General features: G+C 44.8%; 2 protein-coding genes across 4 annotated transcripts in view; both read left to right on the top strand.

The window, feature by feature from the left end:
- Positions 1-10,525, top strand: part of LOC106826774 (clathrin heavy chain 2) — a 44,863-nt gene extending 34,338 nt beyond the window's left edge. Inside the window, 8 exon segments of the mRNA XM_070516819.1 lie at positions 2,409-2,489; positions 2,491-2,523; positions 4,931-5,104; positions 5,846-5,874; positions 5,876-6,041; positions 7,131-7,586; positions 8,754-8,876; positions 10,390-10,525. Coding sequence (XP_070372920.1) covers positions 2,409-2,489; positions 2,491-2,523; positions 4,931-5,104; positions 5,846-5,874; positions 5,876-6,041; positions 7,131-7,229 — 582 coding nt within the window. The 3' untranslated portion in view covers positions 7,230-7,586; positions 8,754-8,876; positions 10,390-10,525.
- A 5,359-nt stretch (positions 10,526-15,884) lies between these two features.
- LOC123287945 (clathrin heavy chain 2-like) overlaps positions 15,885-17,122 on the top strand; it is a 28,603-nt gene continuing 27,365 nt past the window's right edge. For all 3 annotated transcript variants that reach the window (XM_070516644.1, XM_070516646.1, XM_070516645.1), the window contains exons 1-2: positions 15,885-16,024; positions 16,386-16,552. In XM_070516644.1, the coding sequence (XP_070372745.1) occupies positions 16,451-16,552 (102 nt within the window). In that variant the 5' untranslated portion in view covers positions 15,885-16,024; positions 16,386-16,450. The remainder of the gene's footprint in view (positions 16,025-16,385; positions 16,553-17,122) is intronic.

Here is a 17,122-nt window from a genome sequence, read left to right as displayed (position 1 = left end):
GTCTGCAGGTGCTTCATGAAGCTCTTGCCGTGTTTAGAACCATTCACCTGTTGTACCTGTTGGTGGTTTCACAGCCAACCTTTGCATAAAGTTAGTGACCTCAAGTTGACTAGTGTTTAATTGGTCCCTTTCCCTAAGAGTCCTCTTGGACAGAGCCTGCTGAACCTGGGCTAGGTAAGCAGGGCCTGGTTTCTACTCTCACGCACCGTCTCCTGGGAGCAATGGCTGTGACAGAGCCAGTGCAGCCATCCTTACCTAAGGCGTGGGTCCTACGTCACCGAGGCCTGGTTGTGCCCAGATGGTGGGGTGGAGGTGAGACCCCAAGGGAGCTGCAGAGAGAAAGGCTGTGCCCTGGGGGCGAGTGGAGTGTTGTCAGGCTCTGAGGCACGGCCAGCACCTGTTTGGCAAGGCTGCTGTGGGCAGAGATGTGGAGGTGTAAGAGTTCATGATGCTGGGGAGACTTGGGGTTGCACCAGGGTTGTGGCTCACCTGGAGAGCTGCCTCAAAACAGAGTCCTCCTCCCAGTAAACTCTTGTCAAAAACGCTTCCTGAAATCGTTGTTTTGGGTTGGTCACCAGCCCTGAAGTGTTCCCCAGAGAAGAGTTCTAATCAGTATGCGGCTTTCCAAACCTCCTCTTCGTAGGTCCTCGTACTTGGGTACTTTGGTCTCTTGTGTAACGTACTTCATGCTCTCCTTGGTTGAGAACCAATAGAAGAATAGGACTCAGGTAAAAATACCAGCCTACACAAAGAGCTTGCTACTGTATCACCTCAGAATGAGGCTTTTCACCTCCTCACAGAGAGTTAGGCGGCCACAGGCTCCCTTGTAGGAGCAGAACCTGCCCCACCAAGCTCCCTGTGAAGAAAAGAGCACACCAGAAACACCCTCTGTAGGTGGACGGCGGCCCTGGACAGAGAAGGGCTCCTAAGGCAGGCGGGCTCCCTTATCTCTGAGACTCGACTGCCAGGCAGGCCCCTCCTTCAGGGTGGAGCTGCGGCCAGGGGCAGTCTTTCCTGGCAGCCCCTTCCACCACACAGACCCCTGCAGCATCTGTCCCAAGTGCTGCCTATTTTGTGATTGAATGTCACTTCCCCTACCACAGTGGAAGGTGTGTGGTCCATTCAGTGGTTTCCTGCGCCTGTGCCCCTTGCACATGCCTGCCTTCTGATTGAGCCTAGCTGTACTTACTGAGGGCTCTGCAGTCTCCGTGTATGGATCTGAGTTTTGTCTGGATACCAGTTCCTTGTTGCTAACTTTCTCACAGGTGGGCGCCACTTGTCCATAGTCGTGCCCTTCTCCCACCACCTCCGTAAGAAGCCTGGCTTCCTTTCCCACAGCCCCATTTCTGTTGGCAGTGCCACCATCCTTCCCAACTCCCAAGCAAGAAACCACTCTCAAGCTCCTTTCTGTTCTTGTTGGCACTGTTCAGCCTTTAGCAATTCTCACGTCTGTGGTCGACTAGGCCCTTGTCACTCATATTTGGGTTAGAAAATAGCCATTTATTAAGTCCTCAGACCCACTCTGCCCATCGAAAAGGATTTTCCTAAACTACCATTTATCTGAAAGTGCCCCTCTTCAGGGAGCTTCGGTCTCCCCCCGTTTTGACCTACAGTAGCCCCTAGTCACTCGCTGCGTCATCCCTCTGCCTTCTGGCCCGTCTCTCAGAGTTCATCCTCTGGTTGCCTCAAGCCTCTTTGGTATTTCCCCTTCTCTCTGCTGGGCCAAATCCAGACTGTCCTTAAGTGGACACTCATCCGTTTCCTTCACTGAGCCTCCTCTCCAGCCCTTGAGTTTTGTGTCTCTGATCCACCTCTACTCGGGACTTTTTCCAGACTTGTTTTAGCTATGATAACTTTCCGTTAGATGAAAGGAACCTGAAACTGTTCTGATAAAAGCAGAGATGGGCTGCCTCATCTACTCTTTCTTCCAGAATCTCCAGAGTTCCTTACATCCTCCAGCATAACCTTGAAAAACTCAGGCTCTGCCACGACTGACTCTCCTGTGAGTTTGGCATTCAGTCGTGTGGTCCTGTCTACTAACTGATTTGTGTTAGCCTGAGCTGTGTCCAGGAGGTCAGAGTGGCAGAGCTGGAAGAGACAGCAGATCTGTTGGAGCCCTTTGTTTCATGGGCATCTGCACTGAGGCCCAGAGAGGGGAGAAGTGACTTGGTCAGCAAGCTGAAACTAAATGTTTCTCAGGCTTCCTGGCATTGGTTCTTTCTGTTGTACTTGGTGATAGGGAGCAGGTTAGTGAATAACATAAGCACCTTGACCGTTTGTTTGAATGTAAGTTTTATCATTAGTCATACAGAGCGTGGACCTAAGGCTCTGCTCACCACTGTTCATTGGTTAGCATCAGTCTGCCACCAAGAACGTTTACTTGGATTGACCTAAAATCTCTTTCCTAGTTGCACATAATCGAAGTCGGACAGCCCGCAGCAGGAAACCAACCTTTTATAAAGAAAGCTGTGGATATGTTTTTCCCCTCTAGAGGCTCAGACAGATTTCCCAGTGGCTATGCAGGTATGAATGTACTGCTCTCTGAGTTTGAGTGAATCATAGATCTCACAGATAGTGGCCTCTTTTGCCTCAGAAGGTGTCACAGTAGATATATTAGAACACAGAGAAGATGACAGTGATACTAGAGCACAGAGAAGATGATGTTGATACTAGAACACGGAGAAGATGACATTGATATTAGCACACAGAGAAGATGACAGTGATACTGGAACACGGAGAAGATGACATTGATATTAGAACGTAGGGAAGATGCCGTTGAGGCTCGCCTTCTAGCTCAGGCTGCCTCAGCACTCTCTGATGGGGAGCACTCTTTTCGGCCAGCAGGACTTTTTCCAGCTAACATACCAAAGTCCCAGGTCTTTTCCATTTTATTATAAAAGGTTAGGTGTTCACTGTGGTACAAAAATATATAAAGAAGAAATCAATAATCTGTAGCTGAACCAATTGGATGTGAAATATATCAAAGATCTTACTACTTTTTATATAAAAACTTTAGTTGTAAACCTTTTCTGAACAAAATTGGGATCACACTATATGTGTAAAATTATGTGATCTACTCTCTTTTTTTTACTCTTTTGCTCGGTACATTATAGGCATTTCCATAAGGTGTTACATTCTTTGTGAATATTGGGGGAAATGAACAATTATTTTTAGGGATGTACCATAATTGTAGGATGTTTCAATTATTTCCCTTTTTTCTGTTTCAAGTATTTGTCCATATTTATGATAATTTCTTTAAGCTAGATTTCTGGAAGTAGTTACATAATCAAAGAATGCAATTTTTTTCCCAGAGTGAAATTGGCTTTTTTTTCTGTCTTACAAAAATATACATTGTCCGTAAATTTCCAACAGTATCAGTAAGTGTAACAGCAGAATTAAATAACTGAAATCCTGCCACAGCTGATACTTTTGCGCATCCCTTTGGGAATATCTTCACGTGCATGCATTTATGCAGATATATACAAGTAGACTCCTATGAAATGGCTTTGCACTTTACAACCTTCTCTCACTATGTTGTAGACCATTCTATGCCAATAAAATACACGTATGTATTTAATGTCTGCACCGTCTGTTCTGTGGATGTGCTATAACTCATTTAGGCAATCCTTTGTGATGGGTATTTACATTTACAGTAAACACTTATGGGAATATTGGTCCAAAAATCCAAGGATAAACTCCTAGAAATGAAACTGGTAGGTCAGGGACGTGTGCATGTCACTGACTCTCATGATCATGCCGGCCAGTTCACACTCTGCCGACGCCACCTTTCAGAGCTGGACCGTGTCCAGCAGTGTTCATGTCCGTCCTGAGATTATTGTGAAGATGGAATGGGTTTACCAGTCATTCATATGCATCTTGTTAATTGCCTCTTCCTGATCTTAGCATTTTCCCTCTTTATCTAATTTGTAAGAACTCTCCATAGTTTTGGAATACTAAGTGCCTGATGTGTTTCAAATAAACGTTTTTTCCCAGTCATAACAAAAGTTTATTTGTGGTATGTCCCACCTTGTAGAAGTTTTGCATTTTTATGTGGCTTTGGTATCATGTTTTGAAAAGAATTCTACACCACAAGATGATCAAAATGTTCATATTTTCTTCTATTGCTCTCTTAGCTTTAATTTTTATTTAAAAATCTTTGACCTATCTGGGATTTACTTTGATCTGAAGAGTAAGATAGGGGTACAGTTCTTTACCCTCATTCCCCATCCTCAAATAGCCAGCTGGTTATATCAACATCGTATACTGATTAAAGTCTGTTTTCCATGGATATGAAATACCTACTCATTCATGTTAAATTTTTAGATATGTTTGATTCTATTTCAGAGTTCTCAATTAAGTTCCATCTTATCTCTTCCTATGCTAATTATTTCATAGTACAACATATTTTAAATTACCGTAAGTTTTATAATAATCTAATTGGGCAAATTTATCTGTCTTTCTCCCACTCTGTCAGGATTTCCTGTGTGTGAAGTATTTTTCTGTGAGAGTCAATGGCCTTGGCAGAGGTCAAAGGTTAATAAGTGGTGGTAGAGGACAGGCTGGAATGTGAACTCGGTGTTTGAGGTTTTTATCCAGAACTTTTCCCTTATTTTATGAACTTGCAGCTTGCTTTGGATTTGGTTAGAAACCAGGGAAAGGATAGCTCTACCTGAAAGATAGATAGAACAGCCTGATTTATTGGACCTTTGTTTGAGAGTGGTTAGGAAAAGTATTGGCTTGAAAACTAGTTCTCAGTGGGGTAGGACTAGAATCAACTTGGGATCCATGTCTCGGGGACGCACTGCTCCCAGCGATGTTAAATGATCTTTTGGTCTAAAAACTCAAAAGTCCTCTTTTATCGTTCTTGAGCTCTTTTGCTTTATTTGGCTTCTCCCTACTTTTCCACCTGTTGTTCTCTATCTTCTTATAGATTGGAGTTAAACATGGTATTATTTACGTGATCACAAAGTATAGCTATCTTCATATGTATGACCTGGAGTCTGGCATGTGCATCTACATGAACCATGTTAGTGCTGACACAATCTTTGTAACTGCTCCACATGAACCTACCTCTGGAATTATTAGTGTCAACAAAAAGGGACAGGTATGTAACTTTGAGGGTTCATCTCCCACCTTTTTCATTCACTGGAGACTGGAGCTTAACTTTTCCTCCTTCTCCAAAAAAAGTGATCAGGTGTAGTTAGCTCCAGTTAGTAAACTTAACTCATGTCTCCCTTCTTCATATCATCACTTCACCTCTCAGACAGCACCATTCCTAAGACAGAATTGATTCTCAGAAGAGAAGAGCTCCCTTCCTGCATGATGCTTCTGCCAGTGGAGCAGCAGTTCTAATGCACACCACCAGCATCTTCGGGCCACGCACACGTTGACTGAGGAGGGTTGAAAAAGCAGATACTATGCTACCTAGGTTACCTTTCTCAACCAAAGTTAAAAAGACAGTTAAAAGAAGAAAATCTGTGCTTAAAAAAAAATTTGAGAGGAAAAATTGTCAATTCCACCCAAACGGGTCATTTTGGCATGGTTGTCATCCCAAATGCATCTCTAGTTAATGTCCATGCAACTTTATATTTCTCTCATTTAATATTTTTATAGTCTTTTAAACAACTGTGTAGAACCCCATGCTGTAGCAGTACCATGATGTTCTATTGTGTTACCTTTAGGCGTTAGGCCCCTTTGCATTCTGTCACCATTAAGGCCAGCGTTGTGAGCGTGCTCAGCATGAGCCTTAGACCTTTGCTGATACTCCTGTGAGTTGAATGTAGCAGTGTGTGTGTATGGAGCACTTTTCTAGGCTGAACTAGTCTCATTTGTTGGGTCCTTGTAGGTGCTGTCAGTTCGTGTTGAGGAAGATAACTGTGAATTATGCAACCAACGTGCTTCAGAATCCAAACCTTGGTCTGCATTTGGCCATTTTTGGTAACCTCGCTGGGGCAGAGGAGTTATTTGAGAGAAAATTCAGTACCCTGTTTGCACGGGGGAGCAGTGCTGAAACTGCCAAAGTAGCAGCATCTGCACCAAAGGTAACAACACTTGAACATGTGTGCCATCCTGAGAGTGAAACAAATCCTAAAAGCTTTCCATTACTGATGCTGTAGTATCGTGGTGTTCTGTTAGTTTTCAGCTTTACAGTGTTCTGCCAATGGCATGACAGTAATGGAAACAAATGAACAAAAAGCACAATCTTGCTACAATGATGTAGTCTTTTTCGTTTTCTTCCACTTCTTGTCTATGTGCATACATATTTCTCACCCAACTTCTTAGCTTAGCAAATACGTAACTGTCTAATACCTCAAGTGGTTGTACCCTGTTTTATTTAGTCGTATTTCTGCTCTGGACTTTCTCCACTCTTCTGAAGTACAACAGTACTGCTTAGGGCATTTTCTTTCTTTTATTTTTTTTATTAAGATTGGTGCCTAAGCTGACATCTGTTGCCAGTCATCGTTTTTTTTTTCTTCTTCTCCCCAGAGCCCCCTAGTACATAGTTGTATATTCTAGTTGTAGGCCCTTCTGGTTGTGATATGTGGGATGTTACCTCAGCATGGCCTGACGAGCAGTGCCATGTCTGTGCCCAGGATCCAAACTAGTAAAGCCCTGGGCTGCCAAAGCAGAGTGCGTGAACTTAACCTCTCTGCCACAGGGCCAGCACCCAAGCTTAGGGCATTTTCTTTGATTTGTTTCATTAGGATAAATTGTCCTGGGATTGGATCTTCTCCTGATGAGTAGTAGATAAAGGCTTTTCACTTGCTTCTCCTTGGAAGGATTTTTCCTGTCTTTTCAGTGATGCTTATGCACAAAACATTTCTAGCCTTCATCTGAGAGAATGTAGTGATGGTAGAACTCCGCTACTGCGGCACTGATGCAGAAACCTGATTCCCCCTGCCATCTGCTAGGGGAGATGGAGGACCCTAAGTAGAGACAGCCCCTGGGACTGAGACCACTGCAATGGGGTCATTGCTGAAGGCAGAAGCCATTGCCTTGCTAGAGGACTTTTTGTCACTGATAATTCAGTACAGAATTTCTCTTGGCAGACTTTTTTTATACAATCAAGTTAAATGAAGGGATGACCTGTGACTACAACAAAACGACCTGCATTTCCATTTGTTATTAAGGAATCCTGCGTACCAACGACACGGTTCAGAAGTTCCAGAGTATCCCACCCAGCCTGGGCAGGCTTCTCCTCTGCTCCAGTCCTTTGGAATCCTGCTTGACCAGGTCAGCTCAGCCAACTTGAATCCTTAGAACTCTGCCGTCCAGTTCTTCAGCAGTGGCGCAAGAACTCTTAGAAAAGCAGCTGAAGGAAGACAAGGTGCAGACACTTGTGAAATCACAGCCCCCAGCACGGTTTGAAGACTAGGTCCAGGCTCACTATTCCTCTCGTCCTAATCTCGCCTTGTCCCTTTGGCACACTGCAGCCGGAGTGTTCCAAAGAACTTGGAGATTTGGTCAAAACTGCTGACCCTACACTCGCTCTGAGTGTGTACCTTCAGGCAAACGTGCCAAGCGAAGTTATCCAGTGTTTTGCAGAAACAGGCCAATTCCAAAAAATTGTGCTCTGTGCCAAAAAGGTAATGTGTGTTTAACCATTAGCATTTCACAGATAGTTAATTTGTGGTTGGGTGGTTGCTGATTCTGAAGCTTATAGAATGCCCTTCTGCATGAGTACTCTGGTCTGAGAGAGTTGTCAGTGCTGCTGTTTACCTCTGTCACTCGTTGATAATGGTCGTATTTTATTTTCCTCAGTTTTTTATTTTCGTGTCTTCTGTTTACAGTCTTCCCATCTCTTTTCCATTTGGGGCTTTCTTGTCATTTTCTCTTGTTCTTTTTCTCCCTTCTCCGTTCCCCCTCAGCGCCCTCTGTGTGTTAGTTCGATGTTTTGGTGGGCTCCCAGGCCTTATCCCCGCAGCCCACTGGCCACTGTGCTGGGTGTTGATTGGAGCTTGCACACTGGCTGGGGTGCCTTCTTTGTGGTCTGGGCTGTTTGTGTAGTTGACTGTGCCTCTGTGTACATGGAATCTGTACTCTGGGTTGCATGTTATGTTTGGCAGAGGGCCAGCACAAACACATAGCACATAACATTCTTTATTTCTTTGTTTGAAACAAAGGATGGGGAAGTTTTTTCTTTTTTTTATCAGCACCGAAAAACATTAAATCTTTATAATAATAAATAAATCATCTCCCCCTCCCTTTTACATGCAGCTGAAAAATGATGACAGGCTAGGAACAGAATATTTTGAACTTTGTACTGTTGAAATTATCGCTCATTTAATCATCATTAGCTAACAGTCACTAAATGTACATATTAAGGAAATTATATATAGAATACTGTGAAAACAGTAAAAGACTGACATTTGCCCGTTTCTGCTCAGGAAGTCCCTTCACTCCCAAGTGTCGTGGTATGTTGTCCTTCCAGCTTCCAAGTTTACTGCTAGTCCTGTTTCTCCTCCTTCTGCTCTTCCTTTAGTTTCCCAGTGCCAGAGCTTCCAGAGCCTTCTCGCTCAGATGCCGTCTTTTTGTATGCCATTTCGAAGCACTTCAGTGATGCTAGCTGAAGGGAAGATGCTGCCTACCTTGTTTTCTCCTGTTTCACTATCTTTTTCGAGCCAAGAATGCTTTCATTTTGGAAATCTCTTCTTTTAGCTTGTTGCACTCATCAGCAGGCAATTGGGAACTACTTTTTTTTAACATTGAAGGTGTTTTGTTTATTTTCCCAATGGCTGTCTCCTTGCTTCTAGGTTGGCTATGCCCTAGACCAGATCTTTTTGCTGAGGAGTGTGATGAGGATCAGCCCAGACCAGGGCCTGCAGTTTTCTCAAATGCTCGTGTAGGATGAACAGCCACTGGCCAACACTGACCAGGTGAGCCTGGCTTGAGGCAGCTTTCCGTGGCTTTGTATAGCCGTCTAGAAGAGTCTCTTTCATTTATTTTCCTGTTCCCAGTGTCTCGATTGTTTTCTTTGCTTGCTTGCTATTAATCTTCCAGTTTTAAAAAATCTGACGTACTAGGGGAGCTTGTCTTCTAGTCTTTTATTATTTGAATACTTGTTTCCCTTTGTTTTGAAGTATTTTAGATTGTGTGTTGAGTTGTGAGGGTCTTGTTTCTGTGTGGTGATTGGTGGTAGGGTGTGAGGATGTCGTTTTACGATGGTAATCCCACCTGCACCCTAGTCACCACCTTGCTATCCCTTGTGACAAGAGGCCTGAACTTTGCCTGAGTGCCTGGTCATGGTGAGTGCCCTCAAGTCTGCAGACTTTCATCTCATGGCTGTCTGACTAACCTGGAGTTAGATAAACGTAAGCCTGTTGTTTTAGTATAACCTACTTAGTATTTAGATGTGAACACATGACAAGCCACCTTCAGTACACTGTGTCCAAGGGGCTCTGGGTAATACAGAGGTATGTAACGAAGCTTGAAGCAAGGCAACAAGACCAACAGCCTGTATAGGAATAAATACGATTATATTGGGTTTATATGTCTTGGAATTTGCAGATATTTTGGAGATCATGATTAAGGGGTTTGAACCAAATGTATGTAGATCTCAAGGGGAAGGAAGGCTCCAGTTTACACCTGGATTGTATTTCATATTTTTGAAGTATTTTTATTAGAAGCTTTCCTGATATACTTTGAATATGGGAAGAATTACTCAGTTAGTACATTTATTACCTATATATCACCTCTTATTAAGGCTTTTTAATTCTTTAACATCAGTTTAAGCTTAATGATTGGCGTCTAAGTCAATGTTTGGATTTTCCCAGTTGTGTCTGAATAAAATACCGATAGTATATGGGCTACACACCAGGTATTGACTTGCCTCTAGGATTTGATTAAGGAATGTATTGTTAAGATTGCTTGACTACTTCAGAGGATTCTGGGGATTCATATGTGACAAAAGTACATCCTTTAATCTACTCGAGTAAAATGCCTTGTTGGTGAATATGACGTAGGTGATGAAATTTCACAGAATTACCTACTGTTAAAGAATAGCTATGAATTACATTAATTTTTTTTTTAAGATTTTGTTTTTTCCTTTTCCTCCCCAACGCCCCCTGGTACATAGTAGTGTATTCTTAGTTGTGGGTCCTTCTAGCTGTGGCATGTGGGACGCCGCCTCAGCATGGCCTGATGAGTAGTGCCATGTCCGCACCCAGGATTCGAACCGGTGAAACCCTAGGCCACCACAGCAGAGTGCGCAAACTTAACCACTTGGCCACGGGACTGGCCCCAAATTACATGAATTTTGATGATGTAAGAAAATGCAGAAGAAGGAACCAATTGTTGAATTTCTAAATGAGATTCAATTTCAGGAACTATTTCAATAGGAAAACAGAACAGTTTCCTTTGAGTAAATATGTGGCTTGCAATCTGTTTCAGATTGTAGCCGTTTTCATGGAAAACAGTTTAATTCAGGAGTGGACTTCCTTCTTGTTGGACGCCTTGAAGAATAATCGCCCATCTGAGGGGCACCTCCAGACTTGCCTTTTGGAGATGAACCTGATTCATGCACCCCAGGCAAGTGACATTTCTAGGCTGAAATCAAGGGCCTGCACACTTATCTCTCTTCTGCATGGGACTCACACACTGAGACGGAGTGGCTTTGGGCTGGGTTGTGCTTGTGCCAGGGCTTTTTCTTTGCCTGAGTGGACATTGTCCAGGATTTTCCTGCCAGGGATTCTCAGAATCCACGGTGCAAGACTTTCATAGAAACAGTTACAATTAGGGCATCATTTCTTTTCCTTTTTTTTTTCTCGTTGTGATAAAATATATGTAACAAAATTGACCATTTTAACCATTTTTAAGTGTGCAATTAAATGGCATTAGGTACATTTGCAATGTTGTACAACCGTCACCACTATAAATTTCCAGATCTTTTTCATCACCACAAACGGAAATTCTGTACCCATTAAGCAATAAGTCTCCGTCCCCTCCCCCATCCTCTGGTAACGTCTGTTTTACTTTCTGTCTCTATGAATCTGCCTGTTCTAGACACTTCATATAAGTGAAATCATACAGTATTTGTCCTTTTGTGTCTGACTTTTTTCACTTAGCATAGTATTTTCCAGCTTCATCCATGTTGTAGCATATATCAGAATTTCATTCCTTTTTAAGGCTGAATAATCCATTGTACATATATGCCACATTTTGTTTATCTACTCATCTTTTGGTGGACACTTGGGTTGTTTTCACCTTTTGGTTGTTGTGAATAGTGCTGCTATGAACAGTGGTGTACAACTATCAGTTTGAGGCCCTGTTTCAGTTCTTTTTGGCATATACCCCGAAGTGGAATTGCTGAATCATATATAATTCTATGTGTAACTTGTTGAGGTACCACCATAGTGTATTCCAAGCAGGTGCACCATTTACATTCCCACCAGTTAGTGTATGAGGGGTCCAGTTTCTCCGTATCCTTGCCAATGCTTATTGTTTTCTGTGCATGTGGTTTTTTTTTTTTTTTTTAATAATAGCTATCCTAATGGGTGTGAAGTGGTATCTCATTATGGTGAGGCATTTCTTGACCTGACAGTTGGGGAGGAGGTGTGATTAAATCATTTGGATATACATGAAAGAAAAGAGTTTGGGGGAATTTATATCAAGCTGTTAACCATGGTTGTCTGAGTGGATAGGATTGTAGAAGTTCACTTTGTTCTTATCTGTCTTCCCATTTGCTTTTCTTTAACAATCATATATTTTTTTTCCATTAGGAAACAATATGTTAATTATGTTGTTCTGTTACCTCAGGTTATTCAGATCCACAAGTTAGCTGCTGCTGTGGGGTCAGATCCCACCTGTAGGACACACAAGTGCAGTTGATTTGTTGTTTGGTGTTCTGTTGAACTCTGATGACTTGGTGATGATAAATGACAGTTTTTAGTAAATGAGATTTGAGACAGAAACTAAGCACAACTCAGAAACTGAGCAGATAGACCTAAGGAGAGCCCTGACCTCAAAGGAGGGCAGCCTGGATGGGCATGCCACTGAGCATGGCACCCGAGAGGCTGGGACAGTCCTCTCTGGAGGTTGGAGCTTGGTTGACATTTTCTTTTTGGTTTATCTATGTTTTCTAAGTTCTCTAAACTGCACTGTTGCTATAATAAAGGGGAAACGTTTCAAACAAGAGGGTAGTAAGGAATAGATATGAAGGAAACCAGAGGGTGGGGACGGCAGATAAGTGCCAGATGTTACAAAACTGCTCTCAGCACCTGATTTGGATCATTTCCTCCATAGGGAGCCCTGAGCGTGTGTAATCCTGGAGCATCATGGTGTTAGACTAGGTCTTTGGTTTCTACGTACTTGGTTGGTATTCCGTCTCCTGGAAGGAATGGGAAAGAGTGTGCTAGGCAGCCAGTGAAGCCCCCAAGCATGCGTCTCATCAAGACTAGCTGCTAGTAAGACATGGAGGGTCAGATCACTCAGCAAAGCTGGAGAGTTCCTCTGTTGATGCATCTTCTTAGCACAGAGGTTACTTATTTAAAGATAATGTTAAGCCTCATCAAAATTCTTTCCAGGAGTGTTGTTTTTCAAATGCAACCTGCCACTCCTTATTCTGCGTTTAACCAGAGAAGTCTGGTAAACACAAATAGGATTTGTTAATTTCAGGTCTAATTCTGACTGTTACTAATCTGAGGCTTGAGCTCATTAAAGAAGGAGGCCTTGGTAGACTGGAGCTCTCACATTGACCTCCCAGAGAAAACTGTACAAATGCGATGGTTGAAAAGCCAGAGCAACAGTGTGCACTGATTCCAGTAACAGCACTTCATGGCAGAGCCTCGGCCACAAATGCTGGGTCAGCTCTGCAACTAGGAGGACAGAGCCTCGTTGGGAGAGCCTCAGGTGACTTGGAATGACGGCCAGCACTCTGCTCAGGACCCACAAGCAGCTGCTGCTGCTCTGGAAGCATGGGTATGTGCAGGGGCCCAGACATGGGAAGCCTTTCCACTTCCCCTGAGTGCTGGTTCTGGAGGTGTGCCGGAGGCATGGTTGAGCAGCTGCTCTTAAAAAGTTATCGTCATCAGTCAGGCTTTCTTACTGAACTTACTGTTTCACAGGTTGCAGATGCCGTCCTTGGAAATCAGATGTTTTCACATTATGATAGGGCCCATAACGCCCAGCTCTGTGAAAAGGCGGACCTCCTGCACCGGGCACTAGAGCACTACACTGACCTGTGCGACATCAAGAGGGCTGTGGTCCACACTCACCTCCTCAGTCCTGAGGTATGGCATGCCCCTGGGGCACTCCCACTGTGGATGGCCTTCACCTGGCCATTAGGGTCACATGCTTCCAAATCTGCAAAGTTGGTGGTTATGGGAGTGTGCCATTTGTCCTTCCTATGCATGAGCCTTGTCACTGCCATGTGCATTTCTCTTTCAGCCCACACACAAAACCCACTTGGCTCAGCCACACAGCTGGCCCTGTATCACCTCTTTCTTTCTGTCACCTTTGACTTAGTCTAATAGAGAGAACCTCTTACCGACAACTCTAGCAGGGATGTCTGAAACTGTTAGTGAGAGCTAAATAGCTATTGCATTCCAGTTTATAGAATAGGTTTAGTATCAACCATGGAGAGTCTCAGGGTCTCTGACAGCTTGTTAAACAGTTGAGGTCAGTGTCTTGTCCCAAGTCTACTCCCAGCTCCCACTTCTCACCACGAGGGACAGTTGCTTTTCTGTTCTTTCAAGTGGAAATTCTTGATATTTTTGACACTCAGAGGGAAAAATTGATCCGGTTATCTTGCCAGTGGTGGAATCATCAAAGATGGTACATAGTTGTGGACAGACACTTCTTGCTTCCCATTGGCTTGTCAGCTTCTTTGGCTCCTTGTTGGTGGAGGATTCTCTGGCGTGCCTGTGTGCTCTGCTGTCCGCCAGCGTCAGACAGAACCTTCAGCTGTGTGTGCAGGTCGCCTCCAAGTACCACGAGCAGCTGGGCACGCAGCCCCTGGTGGAACTGTTTGCATCCTTCAAGAGTTACGAAGGTAAACTGTGCAGCCTCCGGCTGACCATGCCTCCTGTTCAGCTGTCACTGTCTGCCCGCCCAAACTAACAGTCTTCCTGCAAGCTGAGTGGGATGTAGCACTCAGTGCCTCAGGTGTTGGTCAATGGCAGAAGATTCCCGCTCTCTTGTGTGTGTCACCCGGCTTAGGTAGCTCTTTTGGTCTTTGCAAAGGAAGAAATCAGTTGGTTGGCGTTGGTTGGGGGGGACTTAGAATCCCCCTTGTGTCTCTGGAGTCTCTGTGAAACCCAGTGGCTCTGTTGCACAGTCTGCCACAGAGTTCACCTGAAACCCTGAACTAGTGGCACTGGAGTGCACAGCCCATAGAGGGTGAGTGTTTTGTGCTGGCCTCAGCCTGTCAATAACTAATATTGTGGCTGGACTGATCCTTGTGATTCTTCTTATGATTGCAAGATGCCCTTAAGCATTAACCATCAGGAAACTTTGAAAAAATAAAGGTTTATTACTCACTGGAGCTGGAAATTACATAGGACACCTGGGGCTATGTAGTGAGGTTGCAGGTAAAGAGAGAGAGCACATGGGCCTGGGGTTCTGCTTTTCTTGAGGTCAAGGGTGGGGGACTAGGGTTTCATCGGCTTACTCTTTATTGGTGAATTTAAAACGTAAGGGCAGGAATTGAAAGCACAGGAAGAGAGCAAAGGAAAAATCAAGTGGTGCAAATGGTCAGTTATCAAAATCAACCAAGATCCCCAAAACAGGCACCTCAGCTAGGGGAGAGGCAGCCTTGCTTGTGGCTGGCAGTGTGTTTATTAGAGATAACCCTCTTTGAAGTTGACCAATCAAAGCTTACGTCAGGCACTTGCGTTACAAAAAAGAAAAAGTCACCAGGGCTTATGACTTCCCCTAAGTGAGAACCCCACAGAGCTCCTGAGGAATGTGGTTGCTGGGCTGGTGGGCCTGCCCTGGTTGTTTCCCTTTGCCCTACTGTGAGCATCACACCCAGAAATGTGCTAATGGGGCGTGGCTTTCCCAAGTGAGGGTCTGTTGGGGACAAGCTGCGGCTGTCTGGCCTGCCCAGGATGGAGACACAGCATTTGTCCAGTGAGTGCCTAGTGATGCTGGGACTTTGGAGGAATGAGGGGAAGACCTGCTCTCACTCGGGCTGGGCTTCTGGTCAGAAGATGCCATCAGAGGAAAGTCTGCTGCAGCAGCAGTGGGGTGGCTCTGGGATGGGAGATGGCGGTAGGGTAGGGTTGGTGGGAACCATTGCCTTGGGGCTGCTGGTTCCATTCCCAGCTTACAGCCAAAGACCTGCTTGGGGAAAATGGTCTGCTCGGGGGTATCATGTCCTGCTATTGTTACCAGTACCTCCTGGCTGGAGCCTGTAATGGTTGGGAAATCCGTGCCTCTGGGTGTTATGGAACCCAGTCCATGGTGGCTCACGTTTGTGCCATCAGCTCAGTGTTAGGTAGCAGACTCTTCATTTGGAGGCTCCTATTTGAAGCCATTGCTTTTTGCTCTGTTCCTGGCATGTCTTTTTAGAGCAACAGTCACAGAGCCCTCTTACCTTACCTCAGTTTGAATTATTCTTGAAGATGACCATCTAAGGTGTACCTGGGCCCCCGAGAAGGATTCCGTGTACATATATAGCGTGTATTTTACATCAGAACATCCCAGATATACCTCCCAAATTTGGTGGAATTCTGATTAGCTATTTTGGGGAGATGCCAGAGCTGTCGAACTTCACATAGATTGTAAATTCTGTGTGGGCTGTGGGTACTTGGAAAACAGAACAAGGTCATTGTGGGCTGGGCCGTCAAGGGCAGGTGGGCTACAACCTTGGAGAAGGCAGTTGGTATTAGGAGGGCACAAAATGGAACAGTCTCTCTTCTTAGGCCTATTCTACTTCCTGGGTTCAATTGTGAACTTCAGCCAGGATCCAGATGTGCACTTGAAATACATTCAGGCTGCCTGTAAGACAGGGCAGATCAAGGAGGTGGAGAGGATATGCCGGAAGGATAATTGCTACCACCCGGAGCAGGTGAAGAACTTTCTGAAGGTGAGTGTGTCTGGGCGTTCCCTCCTTCCTTGAGCAAACCGTCAGCCAGCTGCCCAAGAGTTGGAAAGCTGGGTTTGTCTCCCCAGTGTTCCCTAGGTCCCCAGTGACAGCACTCTACTCTGAGGTCTGAAGTTCTTAAAGGAACCCACTAGTTGTTTTACTGCTCTTCTGTGGAAAGAAGCTTGAGGCCGTGCTCTTAATTGGCTGACGTGGGAGTGGAGAGTTAGTGTCCTGCTGCTGTGTATTTCAGCAGCCCCCCCAGCTGTGCCCTTGTTAATGAGGCTGGGCGAGGCTGCAGCAGCAAGTGAACCCCCCACTACTGGTGGCATAAAACACAAGTCGATTTCTTTCTCATGCACAGTCCTGAGTGGACGTGGCGGTAAGGGAGGTGGCTTCTTTTCCTACCATCTTTCATGGACTGAGCTCATGGCTACTTTGCCGTCTTCAACATGTCACCCTGAACATCGCCTTCCTGGTCAACTGGAAGAAGGAAAGAATACAGAGGAGCCAGCATGGATGTTTTTATGGGTGAGGCTGGAAGTGGCACATGACACTTTGATTCATGTTCTGTTAGAGGAGACTGGGTCACATGGCCACACCCAAGACTGCAAGGGTGCATTTGAACCTGAGCAGTGTGGTCTAGGTATGGCCAAAAAGGGGAGACATGAGTGTGGTGGGTTGCTGGGTGTGGAAAGCACGTGTTGGGGGCAGCCCCCTGCATTGACAGGTGATGTTCCATGGAGTATTACTGCTCGTCTGAAAAGGCAGCCCTTACTGGCAGGTGTTAATTGAGAGCCGCCCGCTCTCTGCTGCCTGGTCTGGGTCAGATTTATGCATAATTAGCTACTTGTCTTAAAAAATGTTTCATTTTGGGCCAATTTGGAATATTATTCCAAAATTTAGCAGAGTTCTTTTTTTCTTTACCAAATACTATTTTCTTTCCCCTACGTGTTTCTGAAAGCAAATAGTACATCCCCAAAAGCAAACACCTTAAAAAGACGACATATCTAGAACAGAGTCTTGTCTTGACTCTCCTGTGGGGCCACTGTGCTGGCAGAAGCAGTGCCATTCCTGCGCTGGGGCTCTCACTGCCTACAT

This window comes from Equus asinus, chromosome 8 (genome assembly GCF_041296235.1).
Source record: "Equus asinus isolate D_3611 breed Donkey chromosome 8, EquAss-T2T_v2, whole genome shotgun sequence".
Classification (NCBI taxonomy): Eukaryota; Metazoa; Chordata; class Mammalia; order Perissodactyla; family Equidae; genus Equus; species Equus asinus.
The sequence above is the reverse complement of the archived record's forward strand: the minus strand, read 5'-3'. Positions and strand labels throughout refer to the sequence as shown.